At 45.9% G+C, this 19,912-nt stretch overlaps 2 protein-coding genes across 3 annotated transcripts in view; both read left to right on the top strand.

Annotated features, from left to right (window-relative positions):
• LOC115112261 (myotubularin-related protein 10-like) overlaps positions 1-11,797 on the top strand; it is a 43,311-nt gene extending 31,514 nt beyond the window's left edge. For both annotated transcript variants that reach the window (XM_065011952.1, XM_029639197.2), the window contains 12 exons: positions 1,959-2,101; positions 5,782-5,875; positions 6,186-6,333; positions 6,665-6,752; positions 7,009-7,097; positions 7,374-7,504; positions 7,671-7,740; positions 8,084-8,154; positions 8,251-8,423; positions 8,733-8,903; positions 9,050-9,232; positions 9,527-11,797. In XM_065011952.1, the coding sequence (XP_064868024.1) occupies positions 1,959-2,101; positions 5,782-5,875; positions 6,186-6,333; positions 6,665-6,752; positions 7,009-7,097; positions 7,374-7,504; positions 7,671-7,740; positions 8,084-8,154; positions 8,251-8,423; positions 8,733-8,903; positions 9,050-9,232; positions 9,527-10,150 (1,985 nt within the window). In that variant the 3' untranslated portion in view covers positions 10,151-11,797. The remainder of the gene's footprint in view (positions 1-1,958; positions 2,102-5,781; positions 5,876-6,185; positions 6,334-6,664; positions 6,753-7,008; positions 7,098-7,373; positions 7,505-7,670; positions 7,741-8,083; positions 8,155-8,250; positions 8,424-8,732; positions 8,904-9,049; positions 9,233-9,526) is intronic.
• Positions 11,798-13,021: 1,224 nt separating this feature from the next.
• On the top strand, positions 13,022-19,756 carry LOC115112260 (ataxin-1-like). Its single transcript, XM_029639196.2, is given in 4 exon segments — positions 13,022-13,141; positions 14,836-15,082; positions 15,084-15,969; positions 16,449-19,756. Coding segments are annotated over 3 exon segments (2,379 nt in total). The 5' UTR covers positions 13,022-13,141; positions 14,836-14,972; the 3' UTR covers positions 17,832-19,756.
• Positions 19,757-19,912: the final 156 nt, after the last annotated feature.

Here is a 19,912-nt window from a genome sequence, read left to right as displayed (position 1 = left end):
GTATATTTAGAGTATTACCCCATAAAGGGTAATCCGAACATGAAGAATGAAGTTCCTCATTTGTTTTTAGACAGCTGAGGTCTGGTGGATTAATTTCAGTTCCTACTTGGTTGAATTTCTCTGAAGCTCTGTGGTGACATAGATCATCTGTTTTTCTGTGTAATCTTTGGTCACTCAGCTGCCCACTTCCCACATGTACATTACCCAACACTATACTAGTGTTGTCCCAGATCTGTACTGTATGTGCTTTAGCCTAACTCTAAAAAACATTAGGCTTACAGACCTGGGACCAGGCAACTACTGTTACTATTTGCCTATCCATTAGCCCTAATAATATGTGCACCTTAGCCACGCTCAAGGTACTAAACGATATCATAACCACCATCGATAAAAGACAGTACTGTGCAGCTGTCTTCGTCGACTTGGCCAAGGCTTTCGACTATGTCAATCGCCATATTCTTATCGGCAGACTCAACAGCCTTTGGTTTCTCAAATGACTGCCTCGCCTGGTTCACCAATTACTTCTCAGACAGAGTTCAGTGTGTCAAATTGGGGGGCCTATAGTCCGGGCCTCTGGCAGTCTATGGGGGTACCACAGGGTTCAATTCTCGGGCCGACTCTTTTCTCTGTATATATCAATGATGTCGCTCTTTCTGGGGGTGATTCCCTGATCCACCTCTACGCAGACGACAACATTCTGTATACATCTGGCCCTTCTTTGGACACTGTGTTAACTAACCTCCAAACGAGCTTCAATGCCATACAACACTCCTTCCGTGGCCTCCAACTGCTCTTAAATGCTAGTAAAACCAAATGCATGCTTTTCAACCGTTTCGCTGCTTGTACCCGCCCGCCCTACCAACATCACTACTCTGGATGGTTCTGACTTAGAATATGTGGACAACTACAAATACCTAGGTGTCTGGCTAGACTGTAAACTCTACTTCCAGACTCCTATTAAACATCTCCAATCCAAAATTAAATCTAGAATCGGCTTCCTATTTCGCAACAAAGCCTCCTTCACTCACGCCGCCAAACTTACCCTTGTAAAACTGACCATCCTACCGATCTTCGACTTCGGCGATGTCATTTACAAAATAGCTTCCAACACTACTCAGCAAACTGGATGCAGTCGATCACAGTGTCATCCGTTTTGTCATCAAAGCCCCATATACCACCCACCACTGCGACCTGTATGCTCTTGTCGGCTGGCCCTCGCTACATATTCGTCGCCAGACCCACTGGCTCCAGGTCATCTATAAGTCTATGCTAGGTAAAGCCCCGCCTTATCTCAGCTCACTGGTCACGATAACAACACCCACCCGTAGCACGCGCTCCAGCAGGTATATCTCACTGGTCATCCCCAAAGCCAACACCTACTTTTGGCTGCTTTTCCTTCCAGTTCTCTGCTGCCCAATGACTGGAATGAATTGCAAAAATCACTGAAGCTGGAGACTTATATTTCCCTCACTAACTTTAAATATCAGCTATCAGAGCAGCGAACCGATCGCTGCAGCTGTACATAGCCCATCTGTAAATAGCCCATCTAATCTACCTACCTCATCCTCATAATGTTTTTATTTACTTTTCTGCTCTTTTGCACACCAGTATCACTACTTGCACATCATCATCTGCTCATCTATCACTCCAGTGTTAATTTGCTAAATTGTAATTACTTCGCTACTATGGCCTATTTAGTGCCTTACCTCCTCATGCCATTTGCACACACTGTATATAGACTTTCTTTTTTCTATTGTGTTATTGTCTGTACGCTTGTTTGTTCCATGTGTAAATCTGTGTTGTTGTTTGTGTCGCACTGCTTTGCTTTATCTTGGCCAGGTTGCAGTTGTAAATGAGAACTTGTTCTTAACTAGCCTACCTGGTTAAATAAAGGTGAAATACATTTTTAAAAAGCACTGTCTCGCCCCTGGTCTTTGTTTTGTGTTTGTTCCTCTCAGTGAACGATGCTAAGGGGAAGCAGAAGGTTCTGTGTTCCAACCAGAAGCTGAAGTTTAATCCCACCGAGCTCATCCTTTACTGCAAGGACTTCCGAATCATCAGGTTCCGCTTCGACGAGGCTGGGCCCCAAAGCGCCAAGAAGGTTTGCGATATAAGCTTTCTGAACAAAATTGACATTTTTGATGTATAAACACTATATACATTTACATGGTGTTGACTCTTGAATTGTACCTGAGGCTAGATACCAGCCATCTAGCATGGTAATCCTCCAACTCAACTCTGCCTCACTACTACAGTGGATTAGTTTCTAAGAGGATTTCACTGGTAATTCACTGTGGAGTGGAATGCCTCTGCTGTCAGTATAGCTGTTCCCAAAAGACTGCCACTGTCAGATTTAAATATTTTTTAATCATCTCTTGCTAGCCTACATGATTATCAGTGTTAAGTCCATTATGTGAATATGAGCGCAAACATGCTGGCAATGACACTAGTTAATCCTTTATTTTGGATGAGAAAAAATGCCATGTGTACTATGTCCTCTCCCAGAAAACCAAACAGGACTGTATGTGTATGGTAACCCCATTGACAAACACACTGAGGAGGCCCTTCTTGGGCGATGTAGGCTTCCCTGTATCCTCCTTTCTGTGCCTTTCCTCCCCTCTCCACCCCTCTTCTCCCCTCTTCTATTTCTGACAGCAAAGCCAACAAACAGGCCTGGTCAAAAGCATTCACCTGGAGTTTTTATTTATTTTTATTTCACCTTTATTTAACCAGGTAGGCTAGTTGAGAACAAGTCCTCATTTTACAACTGCGACCTGGCAAAGATAAAGCAAAGCTGTGCGAAACAAACTACAACCCAGAGTTACACATGGAATAAACAAGCATACAGTCAATAAAACAATATATATAAAAAAGAAAGTCTGTATACAGTGTTACCGAGCCCTGTGGGCCTGTTGTGCTCATTCTCGACAATGTGATGCTGTGTGCAGTGAGAAGGAGCCGGGTAGGAGGGAGAAGGAGCCGGGTAGGAGGGAGAAGGAGCCGGGTAGGAGGGAGAAGGAGCCGGGTAGGAGGGAGAAGGAGCCGGGTAGGAGGGAGAAGGGATCGGGGAGGAGGGAGCCGGCTAGGAGGGAGAAGAGAGCAGGGGAGGAGGGAGAAGGAGCCGGGTAGAAGGGAGAAGGAGCCGGGTAGGAGGGAGAAGGGAGCCAGGTAGGGGGAGAAGGGAGCAGGGTAGGGGGAAGAAGGAAGCAGGGTAGTGGGGAGAAGGAGCCACCCTGGATATAACCTGCAAGCCCCTTGGAACATATGAAGCCGGATAGAGAGGTTTTAAAGTCACCACAAAAAACAACCAGGGAACAAAACAACCATTCAGCCCTCTAGTTTCTGATCACTCTGCAAACACAGATGCTGTGCACCCCAGGTTCTGGTCCAAAAGTGAATTCTGTGTTATGTGGAGTAAGGCCTCCTAGAGTTCTTAGCAGCAGCCCTGAGTCCTCTGCATGGCCGTGGCAGGGAGACTGCAGACCTCAGTATATCTTCCTGACAGCCTGCGTCTATGTACACACGTGACCTTAGATCTCCAGCCAGAGCGCATGGTGCATGCCACGTGGGAGCAGTTTGTCAGAGAAAGGGGGAGCTAGCGCTTGAAGCCCCTCAACACACACCTGAAAGATATTGAACTAAGAAGTAACTATTAACATTAACTGGCTACTCTGCCTTCCGGGGGGGTCTTGGGCACTGTTATGACAGCGGATTGAAGTCCAATGGTAACTCCTGGTTGTTTCTGATTACACATGGTGTTTTTTATGAATGGGTGTTTCTGCTGTTGGTATTGGAATGGTACAGAGTGGGATTTAACTGCACTCCATGTGTCTATTTCTATATGGGGACACACAGTGTAATTACTGTGGGGAGCTAAACCAGGGCTTGGTCCTTTTTCTTTGTGACATATGGAATGAAGCCATTCTATAATAGCTTATTATACCAAAGGAATTTACAGAGTTGGGAGCAGTCTCTCAAATATACAGAGGCACACACACACACACACACACACATACACACACATACATACATACATGAACACAAATTCCTTCCTTGTGTCCTGTGTTTGGGTCGCAGCTCCTCCAATGAATGGACAGCATTGTGTAATTCTATGCCACTGCCACTGATGGAAAGCTCCAAACGCCAGACTCAGTCCTCTATCCCAATAGAAATAGGCGTGATGCTAAGGTTTGCTTTCCTAGGTTTCACTTAAATGAAATCCTGGTTGCCATGCTTAACTCTGAATGATTGGAGCAACTTAGCAACCCAGATCGTCCCAAGGCACACTTACAAATACATGATTATGGTTCAATGGTTGAAGTCTTTCAAATGTTTGCCGTTGCTTTTCAACGTTTTCCTTTTATTAGAAATATGAGACATAAATTCATGTCTTTGTCACTCACTAAAAATGAAATACAGCATGTGGTGAAATGACTTGTGTTTTTTGTTAATGGCCAAATTCAAGTTTGATAATCTATTTTACTCTTCATAGTATTCCTGTGTGAGAGTTCTATCTACCCTTCAAGGTATAGAAAACATGACTTAGTGCCTCAGCTGTTGAGAATGTCTGGGCTAAATAATACATTCTGCTGTTTAAATGGTGGGATCTTGTAGTAAAGGTAGAGGCCCCTTGTAGCCAAGGCACAGCTTGAAGTGTTATTGAAAGTTCCCAAGCAGGTTCCTGAGTCTTTAGCCAATAAAAGCATCACCTCCAAATGAATGAAAACAACTCCTGTAAGAGGTGAACAGAAAAACACTCTGGCTGTGGTCAGCAGACTCCGAGGCAGCCAGAACGTGCCTCAAAGAGCATTTCAAAGACACAACTCATTGAAAAGGGACAGCATATCCTATGGAGTCACTGAAACCTGTCTCCATTCACAGTACAGAATTATCTGCTGTCACATCTTAAAGATTCTAGCAGACCATCTCCCTTAGATTGTATTGTTGGGGCCAGGATATTTTCCAGACTCCCTGACCTGACAAGTGGTACATTTCCATACAGGACTTACCGCAGTGTTTTACCCAAACGTTGAAAACGTTTCTGTTTCCATTTATGTGTGCCGGCACCCATGTCATTGGACCATGGCTCCTGCAGATCTGCTCTCACCTGGGGCCAAAGCCAGGCCACTGCTACTTTTCAGCCTGCATTTACATAACAATGGTTTACTATGAACTTTAACACCTCACAAAACAACTGTTTTGATTCTTCAGAGGTTGTTTATTCTGCTCTTCACTAGTCCTCACTGCCAGCCTTAGCTATGGAAACAATTTCCCGAGTATAATATAAAGGTGTATACTCTGGTGTTACAGTCAAAAAGCAGCAACGGGAAACTTCCAGGCTCGTATAACTAGGCCCTACAGTGCATTCGGAAAGTGTACAGACCCCTTCCACATTTTATGTTATGTTACAGCCTTATTCTAAATGTTATTGAATTGTTTTTTCCCCCCTCAACAATCGTAACACAATACCCCATAATGACAAAGCAAAAACACACGTTTTTAGAAATCTTAGCAAATGTAAAAATATATATATATTTTTTAATACATTTGCGAATAAATCTAAACCTGTTTTACTTTGTCATCATGGGGTTTGTATGTAGATTGCTGAGGTAAAAATATGAATGTTATCCATTTTAGAATAAGGCTGTAACGTAACAAAATGTGGAAAAAGTCAAGGGGTCTGAATACTTTCCAAAGGCACTGTATGTACTGTATCTTTGCCTGGACCTGTTCAGTTCCTTCCTTTTGAAGTCATGTGTTTGCCCCACCCTGTGATTTAAGGTTTGCCTGGCCATCGCTCACTACTCCCAACCCGCTGATCCCCAGCTGCTGTTTGGCTTTGAGTACGTAGGGAAGCAATACTATGGATCCTTGGGTAGGTATACAGTACACTGCTTAACCATATGGTTCTGACCGAAAAGGCTTTGACACACCCTTATTCCCTGTGGCCTGCCAAACTGTTCTAGCTATCAATAGCATCCCCACTGTACATGTCTTGACATGTGAGGAACCTAAAGGAAAACATGCCGTAATACACTGTTAACGGAACAATGTGATCAATTGAGTTTTGTTGGAACACCGGGGCATCAACATATATTTACAATTGTTGCAATGTTTGAGTTGAAGGAAATACAGCAAGCAGGTGTGTGTCTTTAATTAGCAAGAACTCACTGCTACATGTTCAGGGGAGCGAGTTAATGGCGTAGATCCCGGAGGAGGACTGCAGATGCCCCTGTTTGACCGGCCCTCTGAATGGGACCGAGAGATCAAGAGAACAGGTGCAGCAGAGTGGAGGGTGTGCTCCATCAACGAGGGCTACGTCGTCTCACCCAGGTGGGGCCCACATAGTTTAGGGGAGTGGGGATGGGGGGGGAGGGAGGGTTACTGCAGGCATTCAGCTCATTTTCTAAACAACATCATGGATTATTACCAGATTTGGATTATGATTAACATAGCTCATTAGAGTGTCATAATCCTCATCAGGCAGAATGGTAATACTTTATGTAACGGCTTACATTGACACTTTATGTAATAGAATCTTTGTGGAGATGGAAATGTAGTAATTGCTTCACTTGCTGCCACAGAATTGGAGTTATTTATTTTCATATTGTGGTGAACCATTTCAGGCTCTGCTGTGGATAATATGATATATTTCTCTCTCCAGTCTCCCAGAGTACTTTGTGGTCCCAGTGTCCCTGGCGGATCAAGACCTGAAGCAGTACCTATGTTTTTTCACTGCTCACCGCATCCCTGTGAGTGGTCAGCCTCTTTCATCCCAAAAAACAACCGCTTTTGCTTAATAAAAGCCTTTCTTGCTGTTTTAGACAGAATCCCCTAGACCGACTGTTTCTATCAAGTATTAATGACTCCGATTTGTTAAGTGCTTTGAGAGGAGTGACTATGCATTTGAGCGTATGTGAGTGTTTGTAAGTGAGAGAACAAGGGGGACCGTTTGTGTGTGATTGCTGAAACATGACAAGGTGGTGTGTGTTTGTGTGTTTCCCTTAGTTGTGGTGCTGGAATCACCCCAACGGGAGTGCCCTGGTGCGCATGGCCAGCATCAGTGACCCACTGCAGCAGAGGAAGCTGGACCAGAGGTATAATAAGACTGAATAGAATATCAATGAATCCATTTATATTTGTTGATGTTTTCATATGGTTTACAACAATCATCTGTTTTCAATTTCCTTTCAAATAGTGTGATTATCATGTCAGCACTGTGATTTGTTATTTTGGCATAACTGACAAGTGAGATTGCCAAACTATTCTGTCCAGACTCGCAGTACCAAAGAGAAGTAAATAAACTGCTTGTCAAATAAGCAGTGCTGTTAAGACTATTTCCAATAGTCTTTTCCTGCTCTGTGTTGTGGTAGGATCTGTAGTGCCATAACAAAGAGCCACCCACAGCGCAGTGACGTCCTCAAGTCCGACCTGGACAAGAACCTGCCCAACATCCAGGACATCCAGGCTGCCTTTGTCAAAGTGCGGCAGATCTGTGTCATCGGTAAGTCGGAGGAATTGAAATCAATCAATTAAATGAATGTTGTGATTTATTTGTTGCTTAATTCATTTTTTTATGAAGGCCCTTTGTTGTTCTTAGGCTTTTATTGCTGCTCTTAGGGATTCTGAAAGCTCTTGGGATGTTTGACTGTGTGTTTGTTTGTGTGCAGAGCCCTTTGAGGAGTCTGAGGAGAAGTGGCTGTCGTCCATGGAAAGCTCTCGATGGCTGGAGTATGTCAGGTATGTGCAAATATTTAGACGCCACTGGCCCAGCAGGTTGGCTCACCATGCTGTTTGCACTGGCATTGCCGCTGTCCTGTCCTGCATGAAGTTTCATTTAGAAAAGTACTAGCATTGACAGACGCTCCTGCTAGTTCTCTCTCTACCATCTGGTATATATATTAGTCTTTTTATTTACATTTTTTAATGGTGGTAATATTTCATGAACAAGAACAGGATAATTTTGGTTGGACTCAACTTTTGGTCAGAGTTAATGAATGTCGTACTTAAAATGTATGTGTAAATGTTACATATTTGTACCTAGAGTAAAGTCAACTGTATCCTTTCATATTCCTGTCTCCAGGGCCTTCCTGAAGCATTCAGCCGAGGTAGTCTACTTGCTGGAGGGAAAACATGTGTCTGTCATTCTGCAAGGTAAAGAAATGCATGGTTTTGTCCTTTAGAGTTGTGTCTGTCTGTCGGTCTGGTCTGGTATTGTATTGGATTGTATTTCTCCTCTTCTCTCTCCAGAGGAAGAAGACAGGGACCTGAGCTGTGTGGTGTCCTCTCTGGTACAACTGATGCTGGACCCTCACTTCCGTAGCCTCACTGGCTTCCAGAGCCTGGTGCAGAAGGAGTGGGTGATGGCTGGCCATCGCTTCCTCCACCGGTGCAACCATTTGAAGAAGAATGACAAAGAGGAGGTAGGCTTAGTCTATTTGCATACTTGACATGGAGCTTGACATGTAGATGTACTTTGAAATGTTGTCATTGTTTTTGTGTCCAGTGATTTTAGTAATTTAACGCTTTTAACCTTAATTGCTCCTGTAAGTCGCTCAGGATAAGTGCCTTGCTCAAGGGCACATCAACAGATTGTTCACCTAGTCAGCTCAGGGAGTCAAACCAGCAACCTTTTGATTACTGGCCGAACGGTTTTAATTGCTAGACTACCTGCCGCCCTTAATCACAATATTCTCTACCTTTCCCCCTCTTCCTCTCCTCCATCCCCTCAGTCTCCTCTGTTCCAGCTGTTCCTGGACTGTGTGTGGCAGATTATAAATCAGTACCCAGCAGCCTTTGAGTTCACTGAGACGTACCTGACTGTGCTCAGTGACAGCATGTGGATCCCTGTCTTCAGCACCTTTCTCTTCAACTGTCCCCAGCAGCGCACTGAGAACAGCATGGTGAGGAGCTCACACACACACAAAGCCACAAACACAACATAGTTGCGGTTGTATTCAACTCCGTCAACGCACCTCTGGTATGATGCAGCTCAGATCTGTGTGCAGCTGTGTGCAGTATTAGTAACCTTAACTGTCCTCCTCCACAGGATTTTGCTAAGAGTAAGTGCATCCCTATGGGGGAGGAGAAGGCCCTGCGTTTCCCCCCTGTCTGGGACTGGTCACAGCAGTTCACCCCCAAAGACCAGGCCCTCTTCAACAACCCCATGTATGTTGGGAAAGGTGCCACCTGTGTTCAGAATGGAACAGTGAAGTCCTTTAGACGCACCAAGGTCAGTTTGCTCTCTTTGTTTGAGAATGCAAATTAATACAGTGAAAGAGAGGGTTGTCAACTACCCCTTAACAGGATAAGTACATTTAAATTCTAGATGTGTAAATTAGGGAGCTTTGCAAGAATAGCTATGCAAGACTATCCAGGGACAGTCCCAGATGCCTGGAAATAACCTGAATTCATGAAGATCAAAATGTCATGTCCATCAAAGTAAAATCAACACCATCTACATGTATACATTCTAAATTCTAAATTAAATAACTTGTAAATGAGTGTGTGTTCCTTTCTCTTCCAGAAAAACTACAGTTCTACACTCCGAGGGATGCCCTCTTCTCTGAGGAACATCCTGATGGACGGCCATGACAGCCTCACCCTGACCAGGCGGAACTCCCTGGTGCCGCGGCTCAAACCAGACTTCTCCCAGATCAGAGAGGTGGTGGAGAGCCCAACAGAGCGCTTCTTCAGGGACTGGGTCTCCCGGCCCGCAGACCTACAGGGGATGCTCATCCCCCAGCTCCTGCCTTCACACCTGGCCCTGTGGAGGCTCTACTTCCTGCGCTGGGTCCCTGAAGCCAGCATCCCCAAGGGCGGCCCTGTAACCGCATACCACAAGCTCTCCCAGCTGGCTGATGAGGTAGAGAAGCTGCAGAGCCAGCTACGCCAGTACAAGGGGGCCACTCCGGCCAGCACCCCGAACTCCAACCCCAGCGCCCCCCCATCAGACCACAGCAGGATGTACTTTAAGGCCGGTTCCACCCACGAGCCCTCTTCAACTCCAGAGTACCTCAGCTCCTCCTTCCCCTTCTCTCCCGTGGGGAACATGTGCCGCCGCAGCATCCTGGGCACTCCTCTCAGCAAGTTCCTGAACGGGGCAAAGATATGGCTCTCCACTGAAACTCTGGCCAATGAGGCACTCTGAGGTCCCGTGGCTAAAGTTCTCACTCAAATCAGTGCTTAGAGTCCAGAAGGGATGTCCTATCATGCTAGAGGCCAGAGGCTAGCTCAGTTGAATGTGATGATGTGGCTGTTTGTTTTTGCACAAGATTATTATTCTTTGCTTAAATCACACATTTCTTCAGGGGTTTGCCAGGGTTGCTCTCTGTAGGAAGTCAATTTTGATTTCCAGTTTCACTTTCTAGTTTTAGATTAAGTTGAGTACGTAGAAGAATGTTAGTGGAATATGATTTTGTAGTGACATTGATGTAGTGCTGATGACACTTTGCGAAGGAAAAAAGGAGTTATGAGGAGGAGTTAAATCTGTGGTAGACACTTATCGCTTTATTTGTATCACTTAGTTTAGTTCTATTTCTAGAGACCTTCTGGTAAGGTACTGCATTATTTCTAGAATGAATAATAACTAAATAGTGAAAGGAGAAGGGCAGACAGGGCTATATACTATTAGGCCTTCTTGCAGGAAATGATCTTCAATCACACAACACACCAATGAAATGCCAGGGAACTGGCACTGGAAAATGTCTTCACCGTTTGAGACAATACATTTGTGGACATTCATCAATCAACTTTTCCCTTGATGGCTTTGGCATTGAAATGCATCAGTTTCTGGACATGTATGTTTTGGAGCTGTGGGCAGTAAAGAACTTCTGGGCAGGCTGGATACCTGTCCTATCATTACTGTACACCCACACAGCCTGAACCGATGCTGCTAATGGCTGGACGCCGCCTGAACTGATGCTCAGACAATCATCATGTCTATTCACCATAGTCAGGTGATTTGTTTCAGAGTGGGTTTGAAGTGGAGACATGTAAACAGTTGGAATCTGTTTTCTCTAATGAGCCCTCATTGCTCCTTCACCTGATATTAACAAGACAAATCCCAAATATGAAGTGAAGCTGTATGAAATAACTACTGGTGATGGTTGTTTGAATTCTGAGAAGGTGAAAATAATATTGGCAAATAATGTACAGTTTTATTGCTTGAAATGACTTATTTTACAATTTTCTAATTATGGTACTCACTGTTTTTTAGCCCCAACTTCTAGTTTATATTCCATTAATGCACAGCCCTTGTTTTAGTTTACCACTAATTCACACCATTGGTGCACTCAGCAGTTATTCTGTAACAATTGTGCTCTTCATTTGACACAATTTGATATTGATCAACAGCGCACATATTTATTCAGTAATGCAAATGGTCTAAAACAGGAATGTAGGAAATTCCTTTTTAGATGGAAATTTGGGTTACTTACTGTGTTCAATGTACCGGTTCACTTCTATCACTTATTCTGCTATGCATGTTGTTACACCCAGAGTAATGACATTAAGAGAGACTGAGTACTTCAAAAGCTGCATCTGGAAGCCAAATGTAAGTGCTTGATCTGAAGTACCATGTTGGGATTAATGTTATGTTGTACATTTGTGCTCTGTGGGGTGTCAATGTGTTAGGTCAAGTTTGGAGATGCACATTTAATGCTTGCAGAACACTTGTAGGAAAATTGAGGGTTCTGAAGTGCAAAAGCACTGTCAACACTCTGACCACGGGATCACAGCTGTAAGGCCAAATGTCAATGTTAAAGAATTTAGAGCAAATAAAAATGCTAACAATTTCTGAAGTTGTCGTTTTTTGTTATGGGGGGGAGATGTGTGTGAAAATTCCTGTACTCAGTATTTCACAGACATCCAATAAAATGGCTGCAACGCGTCTGTACCTTTTCTTAAGTTTGGTTATATGACAACGCTATTGTTTTGATTTAATTTACATTATCCCAGAACGTTCTTGGAGATTCAACAGGTTATAGGTTTGTGTTCCTTTTATCTCGGGTTTATCTTGTGTTCCTTTTATCTCGGGTGCCTCGCCTCCCTACCACTGAGGAAGTACAGTTCCCGCTCAGCCCAGTCAAAACTGTTCGCTGCTCTGGCCCCCCAATGGTGGAACAAACTCCCTCACGACGCCAGGACAGCGGAGTCAATCACCACCTTCCGGAGACACCTGAAACCCCACCTCTTTAAGGAATACCTAGGATAGGATAAAGTAATCCTTCTCACCCCCCCCCCCCCCCCTTAAAAGACCTAGATGCACTATTGTAAAGTGGCTGTTCCACTGGATGTCATAAGGTGAAAGCACCAATTTGTAAGTCGCTCTGGATAAGAGCGTCTGCTAAATGACTTAAATGTAAATGTAAATGTTGTGACTGGGCTGGATTGCGAAGCTGTCAAAATGAGACGATTAGCAATGTCTGCAACACAGATTTGAGGGAAACTGAAAATATTCACATGCTATTCAAATTAATATATTAACCATGCTATATACAGGTCTGATTACATTCAAACCAGATCATACTACATTCAGTGTATGGATAAGAAAATGCAAAGCTACTGTACACTCTAACGTATATCAATAAGAATTGCCACCAGCACCCCCTGCTGTAAATTCGGAGCATCAACCGGGAAAATTGCAAAAACATCACGTCACAATAATATACCGGTACTGTAAATCTGAGAAATTACTGCATTCGTATTTCAAGCACCTCCTAACGAATCTCAAGGAGATACCCATAATAGCTCAAAAACCACCTGTTTTCATTGCCTGAGGATTGCCATTTAGAGAGGAACAAGGCAATGTGTGTTCTATAGGGAAATAGATAACTGTGCATGCAGACATTCGGGGGGAAAATGACAAATCAAGTATTCCTAGCAGAAGGTAAACATGCGTATTTTTTTATTGGCTATGAAGCTCAAATATATGAAAATTATCGGATTTATATACCTCAAAATCTTCCAGGAAATCGAATTTACTATGTCTGACGTCATCTAGGAGCGCCACTGGGTTTTCGTCTGCTGGCCTCTGAAATGGGCTCGACTAATCAGCCCTGATTTCATCCATATTTCTTTATCATATTAACTGTTCCGAAAGCTCAAGGCAGTCGAGGCATATCCACAATGATATTTGGAGGTAAGTGCACGAGAAGACAGGAAGTCGTGGCGTCCGGAGATACTATATTTGACCGATAATAACAGGTGATAAATGGCAATCCAGCTAGCTAGCTAGCTAGCTAGCAAGCCATTACTAGTGTTCGCTGATGTCAAGCCATAAAATCTGACGTTGCCTGGACTTCTCACTTCACTATTATTTTCATCCCACGAAAGTTTACTTTTCTAACTGTACACACAACAGTAGGTAATTGTCATCCAATTATTTGATCATGTTTTGTAGCCAGTAAGTATTCTCAAGCTTGTTTGAATGACATGAGGAAACACCCAACTAGATTGCTACTTTTTACTCCCAACTCAAATTTCAGTTTTAGCTACAGAACTATCAAGAGAGCTTAATCAATTTGATATCAGATGTGAACATGTTAAGTTATAGTGCAGTTTGTCCAATGTTTTACGTTTACGTTGAATGACAACATGATCTATGCCTTGAGATCATTGCTCCTATTCAAAGAAGATGACAACAGCATCCTTCACCAAATAGGCCTACTGTAGCGAATAACGCTAATTTCGTAATGGCCATGTCAAAGATTGGTTATATTGGGGGAAATGTGGGCACTAAATTTATGGAAATATCAAGTGTCCTGCGCTCCTCTTCACATGGAAAGTGAGGCATGTGATATGGATGTTGGTCATTTAGCACGTTTTATATAAGGTTTTATAAAGAAAGGGAGGGTGTGGGTGGAAGAGGGTTTGTTGTGTAGGTGTTTAACAATCTCATCTGTCTTCACCCTTACGTTTCCCTCGCCTGGCTTCCTACTAATAATCCAATTGACTCTGGAGAAAATACACAGCCGTGTCATGGGACAAGACAATATAATTAGGCTAGCTGAAAAAAATGGTTCTGAGTAATCTGAAAGCATTTCTGTTTGCAGCAGCTGAGGTGTAGAGAAGTCTCTCCATTACTCTCTTACTCACTCCCCCTCTTCCTCTTGTGCTGTGATTCACTATGTCATACAGTTCAGCCTGTAACATAACTTGTTGCCATGGGGAGAAAGCAATATGGCGTAGACCATAAATGAGTTGAAGTGTGTGCCTGATCTTTATGGTACTGTTGGTTTTCTCAACTCCTGTCATCACATGATGGCAAATAGGCCTAATTATTCAAGGAAATAATATCCAGAGTTAAAAGCTGCAATATGTAGCTTTTTGGGCGACCTGACAAAATTCACATAGACGTGTGTTATAGAGCTGTCATTCTCATTGAAAGCAAGTCTATGTGCGCTATTTCTATTTGTTTTTGCGTCTTTTACTTTAGGTTTTGTACACCAGCTTCAAACAGCTGAATATACAATATTTTTTGTTATGGAAAAAGCGGTTTAGAAGGTACAATGATTCTCTATACTTGCTTGTTTTGTCACCAAACTGAAATCAGGCGAACTATTAGAATTTTAGCAATCAGTAAATTGCGGAGCGATTTCTGCATAGTGCATCTTTAACTGAAATTCTGTTTGTTTGTGTCCATCATTTTGTGGATCTCCTGTGTCTAGGTCTGAAAACACAAGTTTCCTTTCATTTCCTACTATCTCTCTCAAACATCTTGGCACTCTAAGCCTGGCTTGTGACGTGGGTCTAGTATGTGTTGATGTAGTATGTTAAGGTGAATCGTTTGGGTCGTCTGGTGGCTGGTCACACTGTCTCTCTCTGTGTTTCTAGGTGAGGCGGTGGACGAGGTCAGCTGCAGGTTCTCAGAGCTGGTTCCTGTGGTGCTGACTGCCTGGCCAACGGGCTCCACTCCCCGTGCTGCACAGTAAAGAGCATTTCACGCCCAGACAAGACCACACGGCACCGCCATGAAGCCGGGTCACGAGCGCAATCAGGAGTGCCTGCCTCCCAAGAAGAGGGATCTCAACAACAGCACCAGTAGCAGTAGTGCTACTGGTGGGGCAGGAAGTGGGGTGGGAGGGGGAGGAAGTGCCCTCCACTCAGAGCTCAGGGGTCGGTAGTGACACTCAGGGAGGTGGCACAGCAGAGGAGTGGCTGCATGCTCAGCCTGGTCTACACTATGGAGTAGAGAGTGCTGAGGGCCTCCAAGGGCTGCCTGTTGACCAGTACAGCATGCTCTATAGGGTGGCTCTCCCTTCTGTCTCCTACTCCCAGACCAATCTACACCCAGTGTTAAGCCATATCTCTCCAGCTTACACTGTCCCCTCATCTCTCCTACAGCATCATCCAGGTATCTCCTATCCCCCTCTAGGCTATGCCCAGATCCCCCACTCCTCTTTCCAGTTTGTCTCTCCATATGGTGCAGTCCCTTATGCAGTCCCCCCTGGCTTTGTTCCCAGCACCCTGATCTCCCCCTCAGTTGCCCTCTCCCAGCCCCACCTGGTCCCCTACCAGTCAGTCATCCAGGAGGGGTTGGTCTCCCCTCCTACCCAGACCCATGTATCTGCCCATGCCTTTGCCAAAGTGGGGTCGTCCGGAGGGGTCCCGCTGATGCTGACCTCGGAACAGGCTGCCCAGCACCTGGGCCCGCTGCCCGCCGCAGAGCTCAGTCCTCGGGGAGTGCCTGTCTTTTACCACCCTCAGGGCACCAGGGCTGCGCCTGCCCCCAGGGACCCCTACAGCGGGGAGCAGGAGACGGATAGGGAGGTGAATGGAGGGGAGAGGGAGCAGGCAGCCAGGGAGATGCTCCAGGACTCAGTCTACAATGCCAGGAATGCAAGGCTGCTGCAGGCAGCATCTGCCTCTGTAGCACTGGAGCACTCACAGGACAGAAGCCTGAAGAGCCGCAGGCTGGACGAGAGGGCTTCGCCTGGGCAGCGCAGCACCCCAGACACTGACCTGGAGGTAAGACTCAAGGTTTTGTTGTAGTAACTTAAACGCACGTATTTACTTATTTTAAATAAATATTTTATTTTCAAATGGTTTTCGAATAAGGAGAGTTTTGATTTGATTTTGAATTGTCCAAAATTCAGACTTTATTTAGTGCACTTGACTTTTTATAGGGTCTGCTGTGACAGTTGCACAATATCCATGTTCCCCTCCACTTCCTTCCTTTATTACTTGAGGGTGTGCTGATCATTGGGCAACCAGTCACATCCACACACTGCCTGCTGCTTCAAGGAAAGACTAAAAATGCTCTGGCTTGTGGTCTCGACTAGAGTTGATAGGAAACCACTGCTTTCTGAGGCTTAATAATGGTGGTTGAGAGGAGGTACAGGAGGACAAAACTCAAGTCTTTTTTCTCAGACACAACAATTTATTACATTTTAAATCTGAAAAGGTTGATTGAAATGTGTTAAGATGTGTCTTTTGTCATCCTCAAGGTTCAGCAGGTTGTTGGTCGCCTAGCCTCTCCTGTCCAAGGTGTGAGTGGAGGGCGCAAAGAGGTGTCCTTTGGTCCCCTGAACCTATCCCAGGGCTCCCAGAGAGGCAGAGAGGCTCATGGGGAGAGTACTGGCCGGACAGCATACGCGATCCACCCTGTGGTGTATGGAGACCCCAGGGTGACGGCCCATCAACAGCAGGCAGGGCAGCCAGGCCACGCGGTCATCTTGGCCAATGGACAGACAGTCCTGGTCCCCTTAGACTATCATCAACAGCCACCCCAGCACTATCCCAGCCGGACCAATGACGACACCTCTGCTGTCACCATGGCCTCCCCCACCACCTACTCTAAAGCCTCTGAGTCTCCAGCCAGAGTGTGCCTCCTAGACAGGGCTGTGGTGGAACTGGCCGCCGTGGAGCAGCAGCCTATTTCTGTTCCAGTCGCGGCAGCCCTCACACAGGCCCTGGCCCCGACGCCCAACCCTGCCCCCTCCAATCCCTCCCATTTCATGAAGGGGGCCATCATCCAGCTGGCCACGGGGGAGCTGAAGCGTGTAGAGGACCTGCAGACTCAGGATTTTGTGCGGAGTGCTGAGGTGAGCGGGGGGCTGAAGATCGACTCCAGCATGGTGGTGGACATCAGGACCAGCCAGCAGAGACCCGGCCTGGTGGCGCTGCACTTCACAGTGGGCGAGCAGCAGAGCAAGGTGACCATCGACGTGCCCCCGGAACACCCCTTCTTTGTGTTTGGCCAGGGCTGGTCCTCCTGCAGCCCAGAGCGCACGGCCCAGCTCTATGGCCTGGCCTGCCACCACCTGCAGGTAGGAGATGTGTGTGTGTCCATCACTCTGCAGCAGCCGCCCCAGCAACAGAAACAGCCCCTGCAGCAGCAGCAGCAACAACAACAGCAGCAGCAGACCCAAGCCAGGACTTCCACCAAAGCCAACTCCACATCAGGGTCCATCGGCCAGTCCATGGGGCCCCCTGCCCCCCAGCAGCCCAGGCCACAGCCTCACTTCAGGATGGAACGCGTCCACAGGGAGAGGGAGAGGGGGGATAAAGAGGAGCCCATGCAACTAGGGGGTGTTGTGCAGAGTGAGATGCCCACCAGACCAAATAGGACTTCAACAGAGCAAACTAGGAGCCAGAGCAGTTACTATTTGCCCACGGAGGGTTCTGCTCATCCAGGGGCGGGGTTGGGAGTGGTGTCGACAGTGTCGAGCGCGTCTCAGAGGCGCTGGTCCGCCCCCGGCCTTCAGAGGTACATGAAGGTAGAGGAAGGGGCGCGCCCTCAGCTGGGCCCCTCCGGCTCCTCTCGACCCTCCTTCATCCCACAGGAGGTCAAACTGTCCATCGAGGGGCGCTCTAATGCTGGGAAGTAGCACCAACCATGGCAGTCCACACCACAGAAGAGACTGTCAGAGGAGTGAAAGCAGCAGAGAGGGGGAAACGGGAAAAAGAGTGGGAATGTAGCCTCTGAATGTTTGATATTTTGCACACCTAATAATATTACAAGTTCTTTGTTTTCAGGGGAACTACCTGGTCTGGTGGCTGGTCAGGTCCGCTCTATTTGCCTGTTAGTCAGTCAGGACAGCTCCTGGTCCAGTGATCAGGAGATTGGGTCTCTGCTCTCCCAAGCTGACAAGGAGTGGATGCAGCAGCAGGGAGTGTATGTAGCTGGTGAATCACCTACCAAAGTCTTCAGACTGCATCTTCCTTCCGCCCAACCAACCTCTCAGAACCATCCTTATCAGAGGTGAACCAACCTCTCAGAACCATCCTTATCAGAGGTGAACCAACCTCTCAGAACCATCCTTATCAGAGGTGAACCAACCCTCAGAACCATCCTTATCAGAGGTGAACCAACCCCTCAGAACCATCCTTATCAGAGGTGAACCAACCCTCAGAACCATCCTTATCAGAGGTGAACCAACCCTCAGAACCATCCTTATCGGAAGTGAACCAACCCTCAGAACCATCCTTATCAGAGGTGATCGCATTCACTGGACTTTCTCTCTTCTTTGACCAAACCATCTCTGGAAACCCAAGACTGGGGAGAATATATAGCTCATGTCTGGTAGACATGACACAGTGACAAGAACATAGCTATCCTATTATGCTCTGTCTCCCCCCACATTTCTATTTTGGTCTGTTACCTTCAAAAGCGTTCTCCCAAAAAGAAAAAAAGACTAAAGGTGCACTTGCGGTGCTGAATTGCTGGCATCGGCACATAGATGCTTTTCCCTCTAATGATGTTGGTTCTCTTGATGCAGACTCTTGATGTGTGTCATCGTAACTTAGTGTGCTTCTCTAGTAGGAGCAGAGGACTTCTACTAAGGCACAGACACTCTCCCTCATCTCCCTGCCTCTCCTCGTAGGGCCCAGTCTGCTGAGATAGGATCTGAGAGGAGGGCAGGCAGCCTTAGAGGTCTTTCAATCGGCTCCTTCAATCAACCAATCAGAACCTAGGAAACCGCTCACTCCTTTCGTAACGCACCAACCACGCTTCCCAGTTTTTCATTTTACACCCCAACCCCACTTTGTGCCACGGTTACATGTCAGTTTTCCCTTCGAAAGAAACCAAAAGAGATCATGCATTCCAGTATCATAGTGATTATCAGTGACCACAAGACAAAACAACACTCATCTTCCCGAATGCAGCCCTTCCTGCCTGCTATACCTCTCAGCATTCCTCTGCCTGACTGGTGACTGTTTAATGTCACTGTATTTGTAGGTACCACTACTGGAGGCACGGGCTGCTCCACTAATGTCGCCTGTGGGAATGAAGCCTGCATGGAGCAGTACTGGCTGCAGCCCGTCGTGGACGGTGAGGGCCAAAGAGTGGGACCCTGCCCCCATAGAGCCATGTTGGCCCCCATAGAATCTCTTTTCAGTTCAGCTGGGCCTATGAGGGGGAGCCCTGTGTGTGTTGGAGGGGATGGAGTTGGCCCTGCTTCATGCCTTTTTCACACTATTGTCTCAACACAAACTGGGGGGATCTTTTGGCTTGCTTTCCAGTATATATAATTGGTTTAAGGTTATCCTGCCATTTCCCAGTCTGGTTTAGGTTGTTCATGGCTAGCTAGCTATGTGCCTCTGCTCGTTTAAAAGCAGGATGGCACTAGATATGTTATCTGGCCAGGTCAGCTTACACGACTGTGTGAAATGGGTATATGAGTCTAGTCAATCCTTGCTCAGTTACCAAAATCAAAGCAATAGTGTCTTTTCTGTTTATTTGGGGTTTTCTGTGTATTTTGTTATTGTTTTTATATTAAAATCTTGCGTATCAGACTAATACTATATTTAACCCTGACCTGAAACGTTCCTGCTTTTCAAAGGTGATGCACAATTTGTCTCTGAAATGTTTTGTTCTTTGTATGGTTATTACAGATTCACAATCAAAGCATGTCTTTTGAAAATAATTTGTTTTCAAAAACCAGGCATTTCCTCTGGAGAGAATAGT

Source organism: Oncorhynchus nerka, linkage group LG27, assembly GCF_034236695.1.
Source record: "Oncorhynchus nerka isolate Pitt River linkage group LG27, Oner_Uvic_2.0, whole genome shotgun sequence".
NCBI classification, from domain to species: domain Eukaryota; kingdom Metazoa; phylum Chordata; class Actinopteri; order Salmoniformes; family Salmonidae; genus Oncorhynchus; species Oncorhynchus nerka.
This window is presented reverse-complemented; position numbering and strand designations above follow the sequence as displayed.